The sequence below is a fragment of the Colletotrichum costaricense genome (assembly GCF_030867565.1).
Source record: "Colletotrichum costaricense strain IMI 309622 chromosome Unknown Scaffold_2.1, whole genome shotgun sequence".
Taxonomy (NCBI): Eukaryota; Fungi; Ascomycota; class Sordariomycetes; order Glomerellales; family Glomerellaceae; genus Colletotrichum; species Colletotrichum costaricense.
In genome coordinates this window covers 232,543-250,514 of record NW_026848231.1, presented here as the reverse complement: position 1 = coordinate 250,514, position 17,972 = coordinate 232,543, and the positions used below count along the sequence as shown (strand labels likewise).

Sequence of the window (17,972 nt, the reverse complement as noted above, 5' to 3'; positions counted from 1 at the left end):
TTCGTCTACCCGACCATGTCATCAAAATGCGACCCTCGGTATCCTGCACTAGTCCAGCCTACGCAGATCCCGCGAGGCTTTCACTGCTCCACGTCCCAAGCTCTGCTGTGCATGACGGGAAGAGCTGAGCTAAAGAGCTTCCAAGTTCCCGCCAGTGCCGTTAACCTGTTCTCCCCCGGCTATTGCTACCACTACAGGACCCTGTCGTCGCACAATTCATCGTCCAACGGCCCGCCTTTGGCCAAACAGTCAGAATTCACCTTCACCTCCCGCCGCCCTATCCATGGTTCCAAGTTGAGTCGCCTGCCAGCCTTGCTAAGCCAGCGAAGCACTTCACCATGGAACCCCCTTGTTCCCATACTTGTCGACAGCCCTCCTCCTCACCTTACGCCGTCCGATGACTTGTCTGGAAGGGTCAAAGTGACGTTATCACCAAAATAGTTGCGTTGGACGTGTCTTTCCGGCAATGCATTCGACACAATGCATACAGCTATTTGGCCCATCTCTGCCCAACTCAATGCTGTTGTCAATACCCTCGTCCACTAGTGCCTTGGACATAATGGAGCATCGTTTGCCCTGCCAGTCGGCTTCACCGACGGTTCAACAAGTGACTTGACCCCAGCAAATCAAGGCACTCACTTGGCTGAACAGTTTCTACGTGAGGTCCCATCGCATAACCATATTCTGCGTGCACAGGGCGCCCTCGACTTTGGCGATGGAAGCAAGACGTTGCAGAAGGCAAAGAGAGAGAAAAGCAACCAAGGCGCTCGGATGGCCAGTTGGCAATGGGTCGAACGAACCAGAGGCGCAGCGCATGTCTCGCTTTTTTGACCGTTGACTTGGGACACAACGTTGGGTAACACGAGCTCGAAATGGGACAGCACGAATGGTCATTTAATTCGAGACTCGAATTTCCATCAACGGCTTGACGATATGCCGTTGCTTCTTTGTTACACGTTTGTATTCTCCGCGACCCTTCAATCTTCAATGGCAGTCATCGACCCACCTGCAATGTACGGCATATCGGCTAGTCTCCCGAGGCCTTGGTGACATTAGTTGGCCATCTCGATCTCTTCGATGACCGAATCGCGTGTTGTGGTTTCGCCAGATTATGATACTAGGAATCTTGGGTGCGGCCAATGACATTTCACACAATCTCCCGTCTGCAGTGCTTGTTTACCCGTGTAACAAGATCCTCAACTGTGGGATTGTGGAATTGTGTGAGCTGTCACTGCACCATCTTTGATTGAGGCCCGTCGACTTGCAGGCTTCACCCCAGCATTGGGTCCCGTTCTGAGACGTCTTCCCAGTCCGCTTGGACAACGTTATCGATATGAAGCGACAGCGATAGCGCAACACTGATCGAGTCCAACGAGACGCATCGAAGGGGAGGGTAGAGGAGGGGGGCGCATTGGTGCACCAGCCACAGAGCGGAATGGGCGAGTCTCTGGGTTCCCAATGCCATGAACGCCTCGCTCAAGTGCCTGAAGCCGTGAAGGTCCTTGCCAAGGTGTGCCCTGCATAGCCTCATGTGCCTCGATGAGCTGGACTCTGGGGAGCGTCTGCAAGTGCTGTGTTGTTAGTTCTAGAGCTTACTCCGTACACTACAGGCTCGCCTGTCGTACCAGTCTTTTTTTACCAGATGCAGGTACAGCGTCAAACAGCACGACTACTGTCCATGATCCACGGGTACCTTAGCTAAGGCAGAGCACAGTTCACCACGGTCCTCGTTCTCAGCAGAGCGTCCATGAACTGCGATGTTTGAGATGTCGAGGTTCGTCAAAGGTTCTCCGAAGACAAGAACAGGCGAGCAACGAGCCATGACCGAGCTCCAATGCGAAACGGAAGCACAGTCAGCTGGCCACACACAGTATCTGAGAAAAGAAGAGTTGATGTGGAAATTGGACCAAGCAGACTAAGCTGACGATGAGCTGCTTGCCCTCCCTCGCCGATGTGCGGTGCAGCAGATTCCACCCCCACCCCCGGACTCCGGTCCAGCAGATTGTTCTGGTACTGCGTCCTCAACCCTTTTTCGGAATCTTCCTGCGGAACTGCATCCTCGGATTGCGACGGCCCAACTCTTCTCCCTCCACTCCGGCCGGAATCTCTCGACTCTCACTTTGGCGCGGTGCTGCACACAATTTTCGAAAACATTTTCTTCCCCCTTTTTAACTTGACCACCATCGTCGCCGTGATACCCAACATCTAGGTCCCATTTTGAGAGCACCGACTGCCTCTTCCGTCTCTCATCGTCTCAATTCCCTCCAATTCATCCAATCCGCCCAGCATGACCATCACCAGTGTCACGCGCAACGAGCTCTGGCGGCACCCGGACCCCACCTCGACTCCCATGTGGGCGTTTCTTCTCCGGGTGAATCAAAAGTATGGACTCGAACTGGCAGACTACCCCGGTCTGTACAAGTGGTCCGTCGAAAACGTGGCAGAGTTCTGGGAGGAGGTCTGGCATTCTGTGGGCATCACCGCCTCTAAGCCGTTCGACAAGGTACGCTGGACCAATGCTATTCGTCAACTCACCCCAAACTCAACTCAACCTCATCCTCTATTTGCCCTGCTCATGCTTGGCGCGCCTTATTGCCAATCTTGAAAGATAGCAGGCAGAAGGTAAAAGAGAAGGAGGTTGTGTGACATCAGTCTGAGAGGAAGGGCTCAAACTCTACGCGAGTGCCAGAGACAGCGAGCAACAGCCAGAGAGAGACACCATCAAAGTCGCCAATGCCATCCATGGTCCTCACCAGTGTCTTGAACCCTCGTCAGGACGCCCATCAAGAACCTTGATACTGCCTCGAGTGAGGCGGACAGCTATGTGGTCATGGCATACAGCTTTTGCATGACCATCATCCCCGAGCAATTGAGTCATGCCATGAGCCATTGTCTAGCCCATGGGAATGCCGATTTGCCCATCTCAACGCCTTCCCCCTCCTATACCGGCGCCCGTGCTGCCCCTCCAAAGAACACCTCAACCTCACTTTTCCCAGACCAATAGCTGATCCGGCCCGATGGGCCAACGCCCTTAGGTCCTGCCGCTCAACGCGCCCATGTACCCGCGTCCAGACTTCTTCTCAGGAGCCCGTCTCAACTTTGCCGAGAACCTGCTCTTCCCCGCCAACGTCGCTGTCGACCCCACATCCGTCGCAGCCATCACCACCACCGAACTCGGCCCCTCCGTCTCCACAACATGGGCCGAGCTCCGAGACGCCGTCCGCCGATGCGCCGCCGGCCTCCGGGCTCACGGCGTTAAGCCCAACGACATTATTGCCGGCTTCGTGTCCAACCACGTCCAGGCCATCATTGCCGCTCTCGCTGCTGCCTCTGTAGGCGCCATCTGGACTGGTATTAGCCCCGACAATGGTGTCAGCGCAGTGTTGGACCGTCTTGCGCAAATCGGGCCCAAGGTCCTCTTCGCCGACAACGGCACCGTGTACAACGGCAAGGAGTGGAGCAGTACCGACAAGACGGAGGAGATCGTCAAGGCCCTGATGCCTGAGGGCCTCGAGCTCGTGATTGTCATCAACAATGTTGCATGCGACCTTGCCATTGACGGCCTGAGAGCAACAGGCGTCGCAGTTGATGAGTACGAGTCGTTCCTCCAAAGGTCAGTCATCATCAACGCCTGGAAAAACTCACCAGAAGCCTCTTTACTGCATCCTGCTAACATCTTCACCCAAGCTCTCCCGATGAGCCTCTCAAGTTTGAGCAGCTTCCGCCTTCACATCCTCTCTACATCCTCTACTCCAGCGGCACCACCGGCCTGCCAAAGGCCATCGTCCACACCGCCCTCGGCACCCTCATCCAGCATAAGAAGGAACACGCCCTCCACGGCTCCCTCACCGCAAAGTCCCGCATGCTCTACTACACCACAACCTCGTGGATGATGTGGCACTGGTCCGTCTCCGCCCTCGCCGTCGGCGCCACTCTCGTCCTCTACTCGGGCTCCCCCTTCAAACCCCACGGCCACCTCTCCCTCCCCCGCCTCCTCTCCGACCTTCGCGTCACCCACTTCGGCACCTCGGCCGCCTACCTCACCGCCCTCGAGGCCAACGCAGTCTACCCCGTAAACGAGCCCGGCATCGACCTCTCCGCCCTCGAGGCAATCTACTCCACCGCCAGCCCCCTTCCGCCTTCCACCTTCTCCTTCGTCTACAAGGCCTTCCCCGCCAAAGTCAACCTCGCCTCCATCACAGGCGGCACAGACATCATCTCCCTCTTCGGCGCCCCCTGCCCCCTCCTCCCCGTCCGCGTCGGCGAGATCCAGTGCGCGGGCCTCGGCATGGCCATCCGCGCCGTCGACTCCCTCTCGGGCGACCCCCTCCCGGACCCAACCCACCCAGGCGACCTCATCTGCATCCGCCCCTTCCCCTGCCAGCCCCTCACCTTCTTCGGCACCGGAGGCGACAACAAATACAAAGCCGCCTATTTCGAGCGCTTCGCCGACGTCTGCGGCGTAAAGGGCGCGGTATGGCACCACGGCGACTTCATCAAGATCCCCAACCCGGCCACGGGCTCGCTCGTCATGCTCGGTCGCTCCGACGGCGTCCTCAAGCCCGCGGGCGTGCGGTTCGGGTCCGCGGAGATTTACAACATCCTCACGCGCTTCTTCGCCGCCGAGGTGGAGGATGCCGTCTGCGTCGGGCGCCGGCGCGCCACGGACGCCGACGAGACGGTGTGTCTGTTCGTCGTTCCCGTCGCGGGCCGCGCGTTCGACGACGAGCTGAGGGGCAAGATTAAGAGTGTGATTCGGAGGGAGTTGAGCCCCAGGCATGTTCCTGGTGTTATTGAAGAGGCTGGCGGCGGGATCCCCAAGACGGGGAACGGGAAGAAGATCGAAGTTGCCGTCAAGCAGATCCTTTCCGGCATGGACGTCAAGACCAACGCCAGCGTCGCTAACCCCGAGGCCCTGGAATGGTTCCGCGCGTGGGCCGAGACGCACTAGAGTCTTGCGTCCACGTATTTGACTCACCCGCTCGTTTCTTGCGTCCTACCCGTCTCCCCCGCGGTATATCTTGTTTGAAGGTTGTTTAGAAGTGGGAACTATATTAATCAGGTACAAGGTCGTCATGGGAGGGATCTAGACTTCATGAGGGGGAAAAAGAAAATTGCAATGTTTGGGCATATGCCTCGATCCAGGGATCTGAAGCTAAGCTAGAAAACTTATATCAAGTGGCATAGAAATTCAAAACAGTTTGGATTGACCAGGCTTCTCCCTCTGTACCTGTACCATCGTCACCCAGTCCAACCGCGTTCATGACCAGATATTCATCTGATAGGAGAGAAAGGAAAAGAAAAAAAAAACATGTTGCCGAGTTCTCGGATCTCAAGCCGGATCGGCTCCGCCCGCATCGGAGCAAAGCGCCGAAAACCTCTCTCTCTCTCATTGAAAGATCTCCGGGGATCCGCGCAGGCCGTGGGGGGGGGGGGGGGGGGGGAAGGAGAAAAAGGGGGTGCTACCGACGTCACCCCCACGCAGCGCCCGGCGCCCCCGCCGCCGACGGACAACCCCCCCACACCCTCTCCGTCCCAGGGCGGGGGGGGGGCGGGGGGGGGGGGGGGGGGGGGGGGGGGGGGGGGGGGGGGGACAAAGGTAAAAGGGTGTGTACCTATATGGCAATGAACCCCCCACGCCTTCCAGTCTCGCCCTATCTCAGTTTTTCAGTCCCCAGCACTTACAGCCCGCCTATCCTACCCATCCCAAGAAGCTCTTCCCCCCTCCCCCCTCCCCCCTTCGGAGCGGACCGAGTGGTCATAGGGGCCGTCCCGACAGTTTGGATACACCACACTGAGTTCGGTAGTGTGGTACGGAAGACTGACTGGGGGAAGGGGAGGGGGGGGGGGGGCAAGGTTATGCTACAAGGTAGGCGTGAGAGAGAGGGCGTGGACGTAGATCCGCATGTCCTTCCAATCCTTTAATCAACAACATGCCCTGCTTCGCTTCCGTGTTTCTACGTTCATCTCTTCAGCTGTGGACGTCAGAGCTTATATCTGTCCTCTGCTCTCTTCGTTCCGGATCCGTTATGGCTAGGTATTGATTCTTGTGGTAGGATAGAACTCAATCCTGGCCCTCTGTAGGTTACAAGGTTTCCAAGGTCTTCCGTAGACTACCATCCCGTACGGGAAAACATGCCATCAATCATCGGCAAATTTGTGAGGCCGATCGAACCCACATCACGTCTACCGAAAGGCGGCTTCACGATATTAACTCGCGCCCCTACAAGCAGTAGTGCCGTGGATGCAGGGATGTAGGATGGAAAGCTCAAACATATGCAAGCTGGGCCTGAAAAGTGAATTCATGAGGATCAAGATAAGGAGAAAACACCAAACTGAGGTTAAAAAGTCTCATTGAATAACTGCTGTGATCTTCTCGACCATCAGGTTCAAACCATCTGATAACCATGCCCGATAACTCCTATTAGTATGCAATTCATCCACCATCTAAGCGTGGACTATGGTCCTTTGCTCAATTTTTTACTGCCGTGTCATGATGTTCCTTTTTCTCTCTGTCTTTTCTTTCGCACCACCCATGCGTGTATATGCCAGGAAGCACGAAATCACTTATCCAATTCTCCAATACCCATTATCATGCAGGGAAAACAGAAACACGCCTGATTGAAAAACACTCGAAAAAAAGATTACTGCTTGACGCTCGCCATACGCTTGGCCATGCTAAGTAGAAGGTTAGAATCATGTTCAATGGATTGAAGGGCGCTGGAAAACTTACAAGTCGTAGAAAGCAAACTGGCTAGGCTGGCTGCCAAACTGGTAGACGAACCTCGAGGCGAGATAGCTGCCGAAGATGGCGCGCAAGTAGGAGTCGGGGACGCGCTCGATGATAGTGTCGAGGCCAATCTTCTCCAGAAGAAGGTTGGGGAGGGCGTCCTGGAGGACCGAGCGACGGATGGCTTCGTTCTTCCAGAGATCGGAGTGCTGGAGCTCCTCGTCCAAGGTGGTGATGGCGTTGGACAGGTTGTCGGAGAGGGTGCTGCGGGCAACACCGGTCTGCTCGTGTTCGCGCCAGATGGCCTCGAACTCAAGGCGGGCGTTCTCCTGAATCTTTGCCTGGACAGACTTGACGTAGTCCTTGTAGAATTGAGGAGCCTGGCCCTTGGCGTCGTGGCACATATGCTTGACAAAGTTCTCGTCGTCGAACGAGAGCGAAGCAAGAACCTCCAAGGAGGAAGACGTGACACCGCCCTTGTTGGCACTGGCATCCTTGTACAGGATACAGCCGGCCTCTTCCAAGCGGAGTTTGGCATCCTGAGTGATGAAGAGATTGGCGCCCTCAACCAGGTAGGGAATGGTCGACTTGCCGTCCTTGATGATCTTGTTAACCGAAATCAAGTCAATGGACTCGGGACGACCACCGCAGGGAACGAAGGAGTCGGTGAGACCAGTATCGCGCAAGTGATAGGTGTTGCGGAAAGATGTGCCGTTGGAGACAAACTCTCCAGTGGGCAGGTTGATGTTGTTGTCATCAACCAGCACGCGGTATCCATCCTTGGACAATTTGGACATGTCGAAGTTGACAATCATGGATCTTGACTTGGCAAGACGGAGAAGCTCTTGCTTGTCAAGTCCGTTGGGGTCAACGAGAACACCAGATCCGTCAACGATGGAAGTGTACTTCTCGGTGCTGAGAAGGATCTCGTTGCTGCCCAAGTCACCATCGGGACCGCCGGTCTGCATCTTCTTCACAGTCGAGGGATCGAGGTTGAGCTTGCGGTAGATACCGTTGACGTATTCACGGACAGACAGGGTCGTCATGCCGTAAGTGTCGTGGGGAATACCGCCCAACTTGGGCGACTTGCCAGTGAAGAATGACTTCCACCAGGGTGCGCCGCGGGCGCGAGCATGCTCAGTAGCCCAGTCGACGAGCTCTGCCGTGTTCTCATCGGGTCCCATGAAGATGATCTCCTCCTTGCCGTACAGGTCCACAAGCGGGTTCTTGATGCCGGGAGTCTGGGCAGGGAGCAGAAGGTCGAGAATACTGTCAATGTACTTCTCAAAGGCCTCCTCGGCGCGGTCTTGCATCTTGGGGTCAAGAAGGATGACACCCTTGGAACCGCCTTCGGGAATGTCCTTGTTCTTGCGCTGCTGGGTGCTGGCCAGGCCGTAGTTCTCGTCAAACAGGTTGCGGGCGTTGATGCCGTAAGCCTCCTTGCTGCGGGACTTGACGATGCGAATACCACCGCGGGCAATATCCTTGAAGCGCAGGTGAAAACCGCGCGACTCGGCGCCGATGACGAGGAACATGCCGTAGAGGCGCTTGGGGTATTCGATCTCAGGCAAGAAAGAGGGGTCCAGGCGGAAACTCAGGGCAACCTTGGTGGGAGTGAAGTAGTTGGTCTTGAGAATGGCGTTGTTGAAGACCCGGAAGGCGGTCATGACCATCTCCTCGTGCTCGTTGGAAACATCGCGAGTGATGCGCTCCTTGAGCTTGGCATCGGACAAGACCTCAATGGCCGGGGTAGGGGCGATGAAGTGACGGTCAAAGTCGGGTCCGACGGCAAGATGCACCGAGGCAAAAGAAGCGTAGAGGGCGCGAACAAGGCCCGGGTACGATTGGATGATCTCCAGAATGTAGTCGGGAGTGAAAGTCTCCGTCCTCAGACGGCGCTTCAGCTTGGACAGAAGTGCTGTGTGAGCCTGGTTCTTAGGGTCCAGGATCTCTGACAGGGAGATGTACTCAGAACCCAAACGGTTCAGGAAGTGCTGAATGAAAACCCAGACGCAGTGGCCGTAAACGGTCTCTTGCAGACTCAGCTCACCGGCAGTGAAGAGAGAGTGCAGCTTGTTCTGGGGAATACAGTACAGCAGGGAGATCTCCTTGGTAATCTGGTGGATCGACTGGTCCAACGATGGGAAGTTACCCTCGATGTTCATAGCGGGACGAAGGTAGATACTCATGACCGTGATACCGTTGGCAAATTGCTCCACGTACTTTCTGGAGCTGGTGACGCCGTAGTAGTGGTACAGGTCACTGAGAGCCGAGAACAGGCCACGGGCAGTACGAGAGCGGAAGGCAATGACCAAGCGCTTCTCAGGAGAGCCCTCAATGTCGAAGACCTCAATGACGGGGCCAGTTCTATTGACCGCGAGATCAATGATCTCCTGGTAGATCTGCTTGGTGTTGTTGGTGGCCTTCTGCAAGAAACCGTTGTCGGCAATGACCTCCAAACGGGTCTCGTGAGGGTCCGTTGTCTCAGGGCTCTGCTTGAAGAGACATTGGTAGACGAAGTAGCAGCGCAGGGTGGCCTTAGAGGTTGGTGATGCGCCCAGAACTCCAGGAGAGCGGAAGGTCTCTACACGGAACTTGGTCTTGCCAACATGGTCAAGATACTTGGCCTCGAGGCGCTGTTCGTAGCGGGGTCCAGCAATGGACGTCCTGCCGGGCTCGCTCGTGTCGATGTAAATGGCATGATCATGCGCCTCCATGTCAAGTCTGATCTCCTCGCGCTTGTCCTCGCGGGCGAAAGCGGCCACCTTGGCGGCGTACAGAGATGTGATTTGGCTGGCAATGACCTCGGGAACTTCAATCTTGAAGTAGACATCGTCGATGCCGAGCTCGTCGTAGAACCATGTGACTTGCTCCTCAATCAGAGCTTCTGGGATCCATCCGTTGTTCTTGATGAGCTCCTTGACTAGTTTTGCGCGTGTTAGTGACGCCCTCGACTTGGTTCCTGGACAACAACAAACTCACCCTGCTCCATCTGCTCTTGCTTGCCAACAAAAGTCGGCGCAATGTAGCCAACTGTTGCTGACCTCAAAACCCTGTGGCCGTTGCCATTTGAGCGAGAAGCCATGGGCAAGCTGAAATGTGTTGGCTGGGGAGAGGGGCCACGGCTGCTCTCTGCTGAGTCGGCCTGAACCTGGCCCAGCATCTTGTTACGAGGAGGGGCGGCGGTCGCCATGATGTCGGTGATTTCTTCGAGGGGGTCTGGCTCTGAAGAATACCTATCCATGGTAGGAAGGTCAGTATTGATTGACAAGGCCAACATTGTGGCGAGTAGCGAATCAACAAGATGGCAGGAAGAAGTAGCGTGATTATGGCGGGAGACGGTTTGTGGTGAAGAGGGAGAGGAAGACGAGTGTCAGGATGGGCGTCCCCAGGGTCTAAGTATGTTGACGGGGACAACGAGGCATCGCAGCAACCAGGAAAAGTTACATGATGTTTGTGAGTCAGTGTCAGACTGCTGGCAGGACAGCTTTGTCGAGCGCCCGTTACGTTTGATTGCGACGACCGGGACCGTCAATGGATCGTGGGGATCTAGAGCAGGCTTTCTTGCTCTGGACAATGCGGTCTGGGAATTGGACAGGGCCCGCAAGGTAGAACAGAAGTGCTGTGTTGTGGAAATGGAATCGCGCGCAAAGGTAGGAATCGAGAGAGCAACGGGAGCATTGAAGCTTCACCGCCGTAGGCTCGTGCAATGGGTGGACTGATAAGGGATGGGCAGGGGGAGCCAACGAGAGGTGAAAGGGCATGGGAATTTGGAGTTGGGGGAGGTGAACTCGGGCGGGCGTACCTTGCGTCTCCGGTAGACTAGCGCGATGCTGATCCGATTCAGATATACGGGATCAGGTAGGAAAGCAGATGCAGAGCTAACAATGGGCTCGGATAGCTGCTTCTTGCCGACTGTTGGTCGGTTGGTCGGTATAGGGGTATAGGGAAAAGATAGAGGATGAGAGACACGATGTCTGGTTCCGGGGAGGAGTGCAGATATCGCGGGGCGTGGTGGTTGTTAAGTAGGACGTGGAATCTAGTGTAGGTGAAGCCGAGGTGAGTGACTGATGTCAAAGTCTCGGAGAGGTGATCCGGCGGGGCACTTTGACGGTAAGGTGCTTGGCCTGAGCTTTGTTGTTGACGGTTGTGGTGAATGATAGAGGAGCCGTGGGTTGTCTCACAAGCCAATGGCAAGAACAGGCTGTTTTTGACAGATGAAGACGGGATGAAAGGAGGCAGCGGATGATAAGAAGGGGGGCGTGGGCGTGGCAGGAAAGGTTCGAGGACGAAGTATCTCAAAACCTAGAAGAGGCCGATATATACGTGTTTTCCTGTGTAAAGAGGAAAGCAACCGCGGGCAGAGCGAGAGGGAGTTTCCTTGTAAGCGCGACTAGTGGTCAGCAGGACGTCCCGTATTGGAATTGTGGAAGCTATTGCCCATGACTTGTTGTAATATGGAAGGCCAGGGCAAATCTTATTCAGCTTTTCAGGTACGGGGGGAGCAATGTACCTTTTTTTCTTCTCTTGTGTTTGTTACAACCCCGAGAGTCAGAGAGAACAAGAAGAGGGTGATCGAGAATGCGTCAATTGACGTAAAGGTGGATGATGGGAATCCCGGGCAACACAGCCATCCGACCGGCTTGGGGTCAATTCGCTGGTAGCTGGTACCTTTTTGGTGAGTTTTGCTCAAGCCCCAGGGGGTGAAGAACTGAAATCGAGGACCGGGTTTGGGTCGATCGGTTACGTCTGGGTCAGAGGTTCTGGCCTTGGTTGGAATGCCGGTGGGGTTGCGACCTGCGGCCAAGAGGGGCCTGGAATCTTTCTCGCTGGATTCGAGAAGGAAGTGATGGCAATTCAGAGTGAGAGAAGTTGTTTCGTCAGATCCAGATCCTGGTTCAGCAAAGATACCAGAAATTCAGTCTGTGACTTGGTGAGATGTGGATGTGGCAACACCGAGGGGCGGGTTTCTGAGAGATAAGGGACCCTGAACTGAGTGAGAGTTAGCGCTCCCGTATCGACTCGTTTTTTGCTGCCTTCAGCTGAAAATAGCAGCAAGGCGGGCGGACAGGGTCGTAGCAGCCGTGGCCACAGGGCTGTGAACGGGCCTGGGGTGGTGGAAACTTGAAAGGCACAAGCAAGAGGGCAGCAATTGGGGGCGACACAACAGAACACCACGCCGTCGGGCCGGTTGCTGAGAGAGCTGGCTGACGGCTGTTGGCTGGGCTGTGTACTACAGGTGTGTGGCTGACGCGAGATAGGGAGCCCATAGGCGGACACGGTGAGGGACGCAATTTGGGATTGGTGAAGAGAATGACGGGAGAGCTGCGTGTGTATGTTGTTTACCTTTGTGGTGGCTCAGAGATTGAGAGATAAGGCAGGTCTTATTTGGCCAGTAGGAACGAAGCCACAGCGTGAGGGAGGGATGTAGGCAAAGAGTAACAGCAAGCGGGTAAATGCTGCTTGTTGGGTGAAGTTGTCTAACCTCGAGCTTTAGTTGAGGCTCTTGAAAGGGGGAGGAGGAGACGAGGATGAAGATGAGGATGAGGAAAAAGCAAAGTCGATCAGGAACTGAGAAACTCACGATCCAAGAGGCCCGGCTCAAGGCTTTATACTCACAGGTACTTGATGACTTGACAACAACAACGACGACGGCGACGAATGCTTTTCTGACTGCAAGAAATCAATGCCGGCCATTCTTTTCCCAGTCGAACTTTTTTCTCTCTTCTAATTCCCTTCTACAAGAGTACGTCTCTCCAAGTCCCTTCTTCCATGTACACACACACCCCCCTTGACCGGGCAGGTGACTCGCAAAAGACGGGAGACGTTGTGAAGGAAATTTTGCATATTTTCCACCCTCCAGGGCCTCCAGGGGAAGCACGTCGACATGCATCCTTGCAGCTCTCGCCCTTTCGAACGAAGCTCCCGTGGCTTCTCGTCCAGTGTCTACTACGAGTTGGATCACGATGATGACTTCACCCGCAGCACAAATGGCGAACTATTACCAAACAGAAACCGGGCTAAGCCGTTTCGGGTAGGCAGCAGACTCCAATTAGCCTTGCTGATTGGATCACAGGCTTACAGCTCGAGGGAAGAGAGAGGCGGGAAGGTACCTATTCCTTCTCAAGTTTCTCCAAGTATATAGGTACGGAGTAAGGTAGGTACTACTGCGTAAGTATTGCGGTACCTGGCGGCGAAGGCGGCGCGGCGGTGGTGGTGTTGGCGAGTGCGACCGTCCCGGGCCTGGGTCCGCCTGTCCGCCTGGAGTAGAGGTACAGGAGGAAAGGGTACTTGCTCACCCTCATCGCTGCCGTATGCCCCATCGTACCTGACGGCGTAAGGCGACATTTTTGGCTGGGAAGCTGGGGCGGAAGCTGAAGCAGTGAGGCCTGGGAGCTGCCACATGGGGCACATCACATGCGCCAATGGAGGGGCACTTGGGGCACCAAGGAACCACCAAGGCCTCAAACATCCACTGGGAAGACCACGATGCCCTCCAACGGTACGTATCCAACGGTACGTAGATACTTCTTCCCATCAGATGTATCCGTACTTCCTTGTGCCGTTCTTTCTCGGTTATTCTCTCTGCAAAAAGGCATCGTGGGAAAGACCGAAAGCAGGTACAAGAGACTTGCCAGTGTACGTATCTGCAATTCTCCTTACATGTCACGGCTATTCGAGGCTCTTCAATCCACACAGCAGCGGTACACTTTCCAGTTTTTTCTTGCATTTTTTTCTCTCGCATCCTCTATTCGTAAGGATACCTTGCCAGGTACCTCTTTTCATTCGAGGTCCAAGTGTCGGAGCGGGCACCCGACGTCTCTTCAAACCTCATATCATACTTTTCTGTGTTACCCAACATGACCGGCCCGGTTGGATTGGGACTTGGGAGAGGGCACGAAAGGATGAAGCAGAGAAGAGCGCATAACAGAACCGATCTAAGATGAGCCATCTCGGATGCCAGGTCCAAAATGACAAGTCAAAGCAGCCAAACCCGATGGCGATAGCCTTCAACAAGGCATAAGGTCTTACTCACCGCAGGCAAATGTGTCAAAATCGGTATTGCCCAGCAGAGCCACACGTCCGGGCGGCCGGTCTCTCAGCGCGCGGCCTTGGATCCCGTGAGCTCTCGCAAAACAGCATTCCATGGGCCGTCCTGTGCGTACCCGGTTTACCCGCCGACCTGCTGCTTGCTGTGTTGTCAACTTGCTTCTGCTGTTGCATTGCACTCTCTAATCTCGTCAGTCACCTTCCCATTATCAAGACGCCCCGAGAGTTCGGCACTGGTAGCCGCCGTTCTATGTACAGACGAAACGACATGTACCCTCGAAATGATGTCTTTTTGCGTTTCTTTCCCAACAAAGCACAGGACTCGTTACGAAAAGACCGGTGACGGTAAGCGAAGGTACCTCTGTACTTTGGACAAGAAAGCAGATTACTCTGAAGAATACTGTCTATCACGCTGCGGGTAAAGAAACCCGTTTGAAAATTTGAACAAATCGTGAGTACTCTGTACCTCCTCTGTTTTACCGCTTATTCGCGTTGCAGCTCAAAACGCCCGCTTGTCAGGCGCCGGCCTTGCTTCGAGACGACTTCCCAGCCATTGCCCCTCTAAAGCCCCAGAAAAAAGAACCAACTTCGTCGTACCTTGCTCCATTGTAAGTGGTTTCCGATCATGTACCATGCTAGATACCCACGATACCTACTTTCGCAATACTAATGTATCTCATCCAAAGAGGCGTCATGTATCTTCTCATGTACACATACGACATTTACCTCTTTGTTGTGTACGTAGTCGTCGTACCTCCCCTTGTGAATCACGGCATGATAACAACAAGTCCCCCGGCCGGCAACAGCTCAGACCTCATAACAAAAATATGGACACTAATAGCAACAGCCATGTTCGTCCAAAGACTGACTATCAATCGCAACTGGATACGGACACAGGAACCGAGTTATCTAACCCCCCCAGAAAAAACAACACCAGTCTCCCGCTCTTCCCTTCCGGCGACCTCGTCAAGAACCGAGACTCTCTGTTTTCCATATTTGTCTTACCCCAGATCTTCTGCACAACTACACAGATCAACCAGCTCAGCCCTCCTTTTACACACGCACGCCCAGAAAGGCCCCCCAACAACAGTCTAGACCAGGACAAGAAGTAGAACCCCTGGGTCCAAGATCCGAGGGAAAATCGGTCAAGCCTGTAAAAAGATCACGGGACGGCAACAATGTTGGGGATGGCCCTTGACCCTTTCAGCCCCGAGTGGCCCGGGAGCGCGGCGGCTGATGTCTCCCTTTCCCCACAGCCGCTCTAGCATGGCTGTTGTTTGTTCCATCTGCCAACCGACGGGACCGGGCCCCCGAATCGTCGAGTTTCCATTACCCCCAGATTACTTGATCGTGCAGCCCGCGCCAGCGCCAGTTGCGACCCCGAGATGGCCACGGGACAGTCCGACCTGGCCCCATTGGGGAAGTTGGGAAGGACTCTGGATGATGGGAAACCTACAGTGGGGTGTCAAAGGTTCGTGTGCAGCGCACAGTATCCCGCAAAAGTACTACTTTTCAACAGCGAATAAAAATTTAAATATAATAGGAAAAGGAAGTTAAAAATCACTATATAACTAATTAACTACTATATTAATATATGCCTAAGTTGCACTATGTTTTCTTTAATTATAAAAGCGGTAAATAAATTTTTTAAAAAATAGGTTTTAAGAGATTTTAATTATAGTGGATTATAGGGCCTTTTAAGTGCGAATAGCACTGTACTTCTTAATAAATTCTTTTTTATTTTATATTCTACTTTTATATTATATTATAAAGAGCTAATATAACGTACTTTAAAATATATAAAAAATAGTTTTATATACTTTATATACTTAAGTATTTTATTAAAATTTTAAATTATATTATTTATACCTAAGTTAGAAAGATATTTATAGTAATAATGAGACGTAGTTAGTGGGCTATAGGTGACGCACTGGGAGGGTGTACACGAACTTTTGACACCCTACTGTAGTTCGTTTGGACAATGCCCCGTTCCCTCTGACTCTTGCAGCTTGCGCTTCCTCTGCAGCTTGCGCTTCCTCTGCTTCTGCTTTACCCCAGCCTTTCGGTACCGTACCTTGGATGGTGTTCACAACTCACGATACTCTCACTCCCTTTTCGAGTCTCGACTTGCGTAACAACACAGTCTATTCCACAGAATCTAGCCACCCCAGGCCGGGGCCCCGACGATCCAAATTGATGCCCCGCGATCCCGCATCGCCATTACCAAATGGAAAAGCCGTTGTAAAACACTGCCGGTCTCCAGAGGTCCTGAACCCAAGACTCCTTTCGTCACGCGGTCTGACAAGGCCTTTTGTTTCGTCCAAATTCGATTCTTCTCTCCTCCTTCCGGGAAAGTAACAAGCACTGCGCTGTTCCCCCTTCCTGCATACTAATATACCATGTGGATGTTATGGGGTAAGAGTTTGGGGAAACTTGACAGGAAGCCTGGAATGGACGGATTGTCCAAGTCTGCACTTTCAGGACTGACTCTGTGGATTCGATGCTCAGTCACGTAGTTGTAAAGGTTGAGATGTGAACCATGTCCCCATTGGAAGGGTCAAGAGACACGATGTGTCACGATCTTTCTCTCACCGTCCCTTACCCCGATTCACCTTTTCAGTCCACCGACTTCTAGACTTCACACCTCAAGGTGTGGAACACATACACGCACGCACGCACACGTCCACATTCCCGCTGCCAAAAAGAGGGGGGTTGAGTCCCGGAGACCGCTTTACCCCAACAACGCCTCTAGTCGCTATTGACAGGAGTGAAGAGATCGTGACTCCAATAGCACAGCCATAAGGGGATGGAAAACTCGGATCGTCACTTGCCAAGGTGCCTTTCCCCAGATTTTTGCCAGGTCCCGTTCTCCTTTCTGCATTCCCCATTCCCCAGGGAAAGCTCGGGGCAAGTCAGCCGTCACGAGTCTCTAGCTCGACCACGGACCAAGGAAAGGAAAAAAAAAAAAAACCGAGAAAGGTCACGATGCGACTTTTCGTTATTTAATTTCCTTCGCCGCGCCAGGTGGCCCGTCAAGCCCGGTTCGGGGGTTCCAGGTCAATGGCACCATTCCAGCCCCAGGTCACGATGGAGAGAGAAAGACCTCACCTCTGTTTTGGGTCCGGGGGTGTGTAGAGAGGCAGTTAATGACACATAGAAACGAGGATTACTTAGTGGTTCTGGTTTATTTCCAGACAATCAAACCACAAAATCACAATACAATAAAGTCTTTTTTTTCGATACTGGGGGTGTTGTTGTGTTTGCTGCTTGACTTTTTCACTGACCCCTTGCTTCTTATCGTAATGTTTACAAAAGCTGTTGCAATAATTGCGGCATCGTGCAAAACTCACTGCCGGCCGCCACGAACATGTACGAGTACGTAAGAAATATTTCCGACCGGGCTCCTGACCTATGCGTCCAGTCCCCCCCCTTCTCTTGCTCTTTCTTTCTTTCTTCGCTTGTTAGTTGATTGGATATACACAACGGGAAGAAAAACGAGAGGCCTCCTCTATTGTGCATATCGACGGGCGCATCGAGCCGCGTATATTCATTCCGATCCGGCAAGGTACCACGATCAGATAGCCCTGTTTTTCGAGTTTTCGAGCGTGTTGCTCTGGCAGAAAAAAAAAGTTTGAGTTGAGCCGCTGGAGAGAAAATGGCTCTTCCCAATTGAGTAACCCAGAGGCATTATTGGGCGGGATTTTCACGCCGTTTACGCCCGCCGTGAGGGGGGGCCTCTTGGATTGTTATCTAGAACTCGGAATAGAATTGGCTAGGGAAGACCAGCCATCGTAGTACTGGTGACCCGTCACAGAAAGAACATGAAATAGAACAAGTTGGTAGCCAAGCAGAGCCTCCCCCTACTCCATACACACGACTTTGGGCGATCACGTCGGAGGGTCGGGGTCTCCACCCGAAACTGTCCCAACGTCAAGTCAAACTCCGGCCAAGACAACCCGCGGAGTGTATTGTTAGGTGCAGCGGCTTTCCTGTCCTCGTAGGAGAGCGCCAATCAACCCTAGTCATGTCGTGTCCTTGCATCTGCGACATTCCGTTCCCAAATTCCATCTTTAGTAATTGGTTACAGAGTTTCGATGGAAAAAGAGGTACAATGCAGAACACCCGCCGGGGAAAAGCGTCATCTTCCTTCCATTGTCAGTCCCCTCTTTCCCTCCTACCTTTTGCAGAGCAT

General features: G+C 53.7%; 4 protein-coding genes across 4 annotated transcripts; 2 read left to right on the top strand and 2 right to left on the bottom strand.

Moving 5' to 3' along the window:
• Window positions 1-1,325: 1,325 nt before the first annotated feature.
• Window positions 1,326-1,822, bottom strand: CCOS01_01690 (uncharacterized protein; the record flags this gene model as incomplete). Its single annotated transcript, XM_060449883.1, has 2 exons — window positions 1,326-1,571; window positions 1,694-1,822. 2 exons carry the CDS (start codon window positions 1,820-1,822, stop codon window positions 1,326-1,328), a joined length of 375 nt encoding a protein of 124 aa, XP_060318533.1.
• Window positions 1,823-2,287: 465 nt separating this feature from the next.
• Window positions 2,288-4,951, top strand: CCOS01_01689 (acetoacetate-CoA ligase; the record flags this gene model as incomplete). Its single annotated transcript, XM_060449882.1, has 3 exons — window positions 2,288-2,503; window positions 3,036-3,613; window positions 3,688-4,951. The coding sequence occupies 3 exons, from the start codon at window positions 2,288-2,290 to the stop codon at window positions 4,949-4,951; spliced, it is 2,058 nt and encodes a 685-aa protein (XP_060318532.1).
• A 1,693-nt stretch (window positions 4,952-6,644) lies between these two features.
• Window positions 6,645-10,010, bottom strand: CCOS01_01688 (NAD-specific glutamate dehydrogenase; the record flags this gene model as incomplete). The annotated part of the gene is made up of 3 exons (XM_060449881.1): window positions 6,645-6,678; window positions 6,734-9,653; window positions 9,713-10,010. The coding sequence occupies 3 exons, from the start codon at window positions 10,008-10,010 to the stop codon at window positions 6,645-6,647; spliced, it is 3,252 nt and encodes a 1,083-aa protein (XP_060318531.1).
• Window positions 10,011-17,271: 7,261 nt separating this feature from the next.
• Window positions 17,272-17,415, top strand: CCOS01_01687 (uncharacterized protein; the record flags this gene model as incomplete). The annotated part of the gene is made up of 1 exon (XM_060449880.1): window positions 17,272-17,415. A coding segment is annotated over one exon (144 nt), but the record flags the coding sequence as incomplete, so codon positions are not given.
• Between the last annotated feature and the right edge of the window lie 557 nt (window positions 17,416-17,972).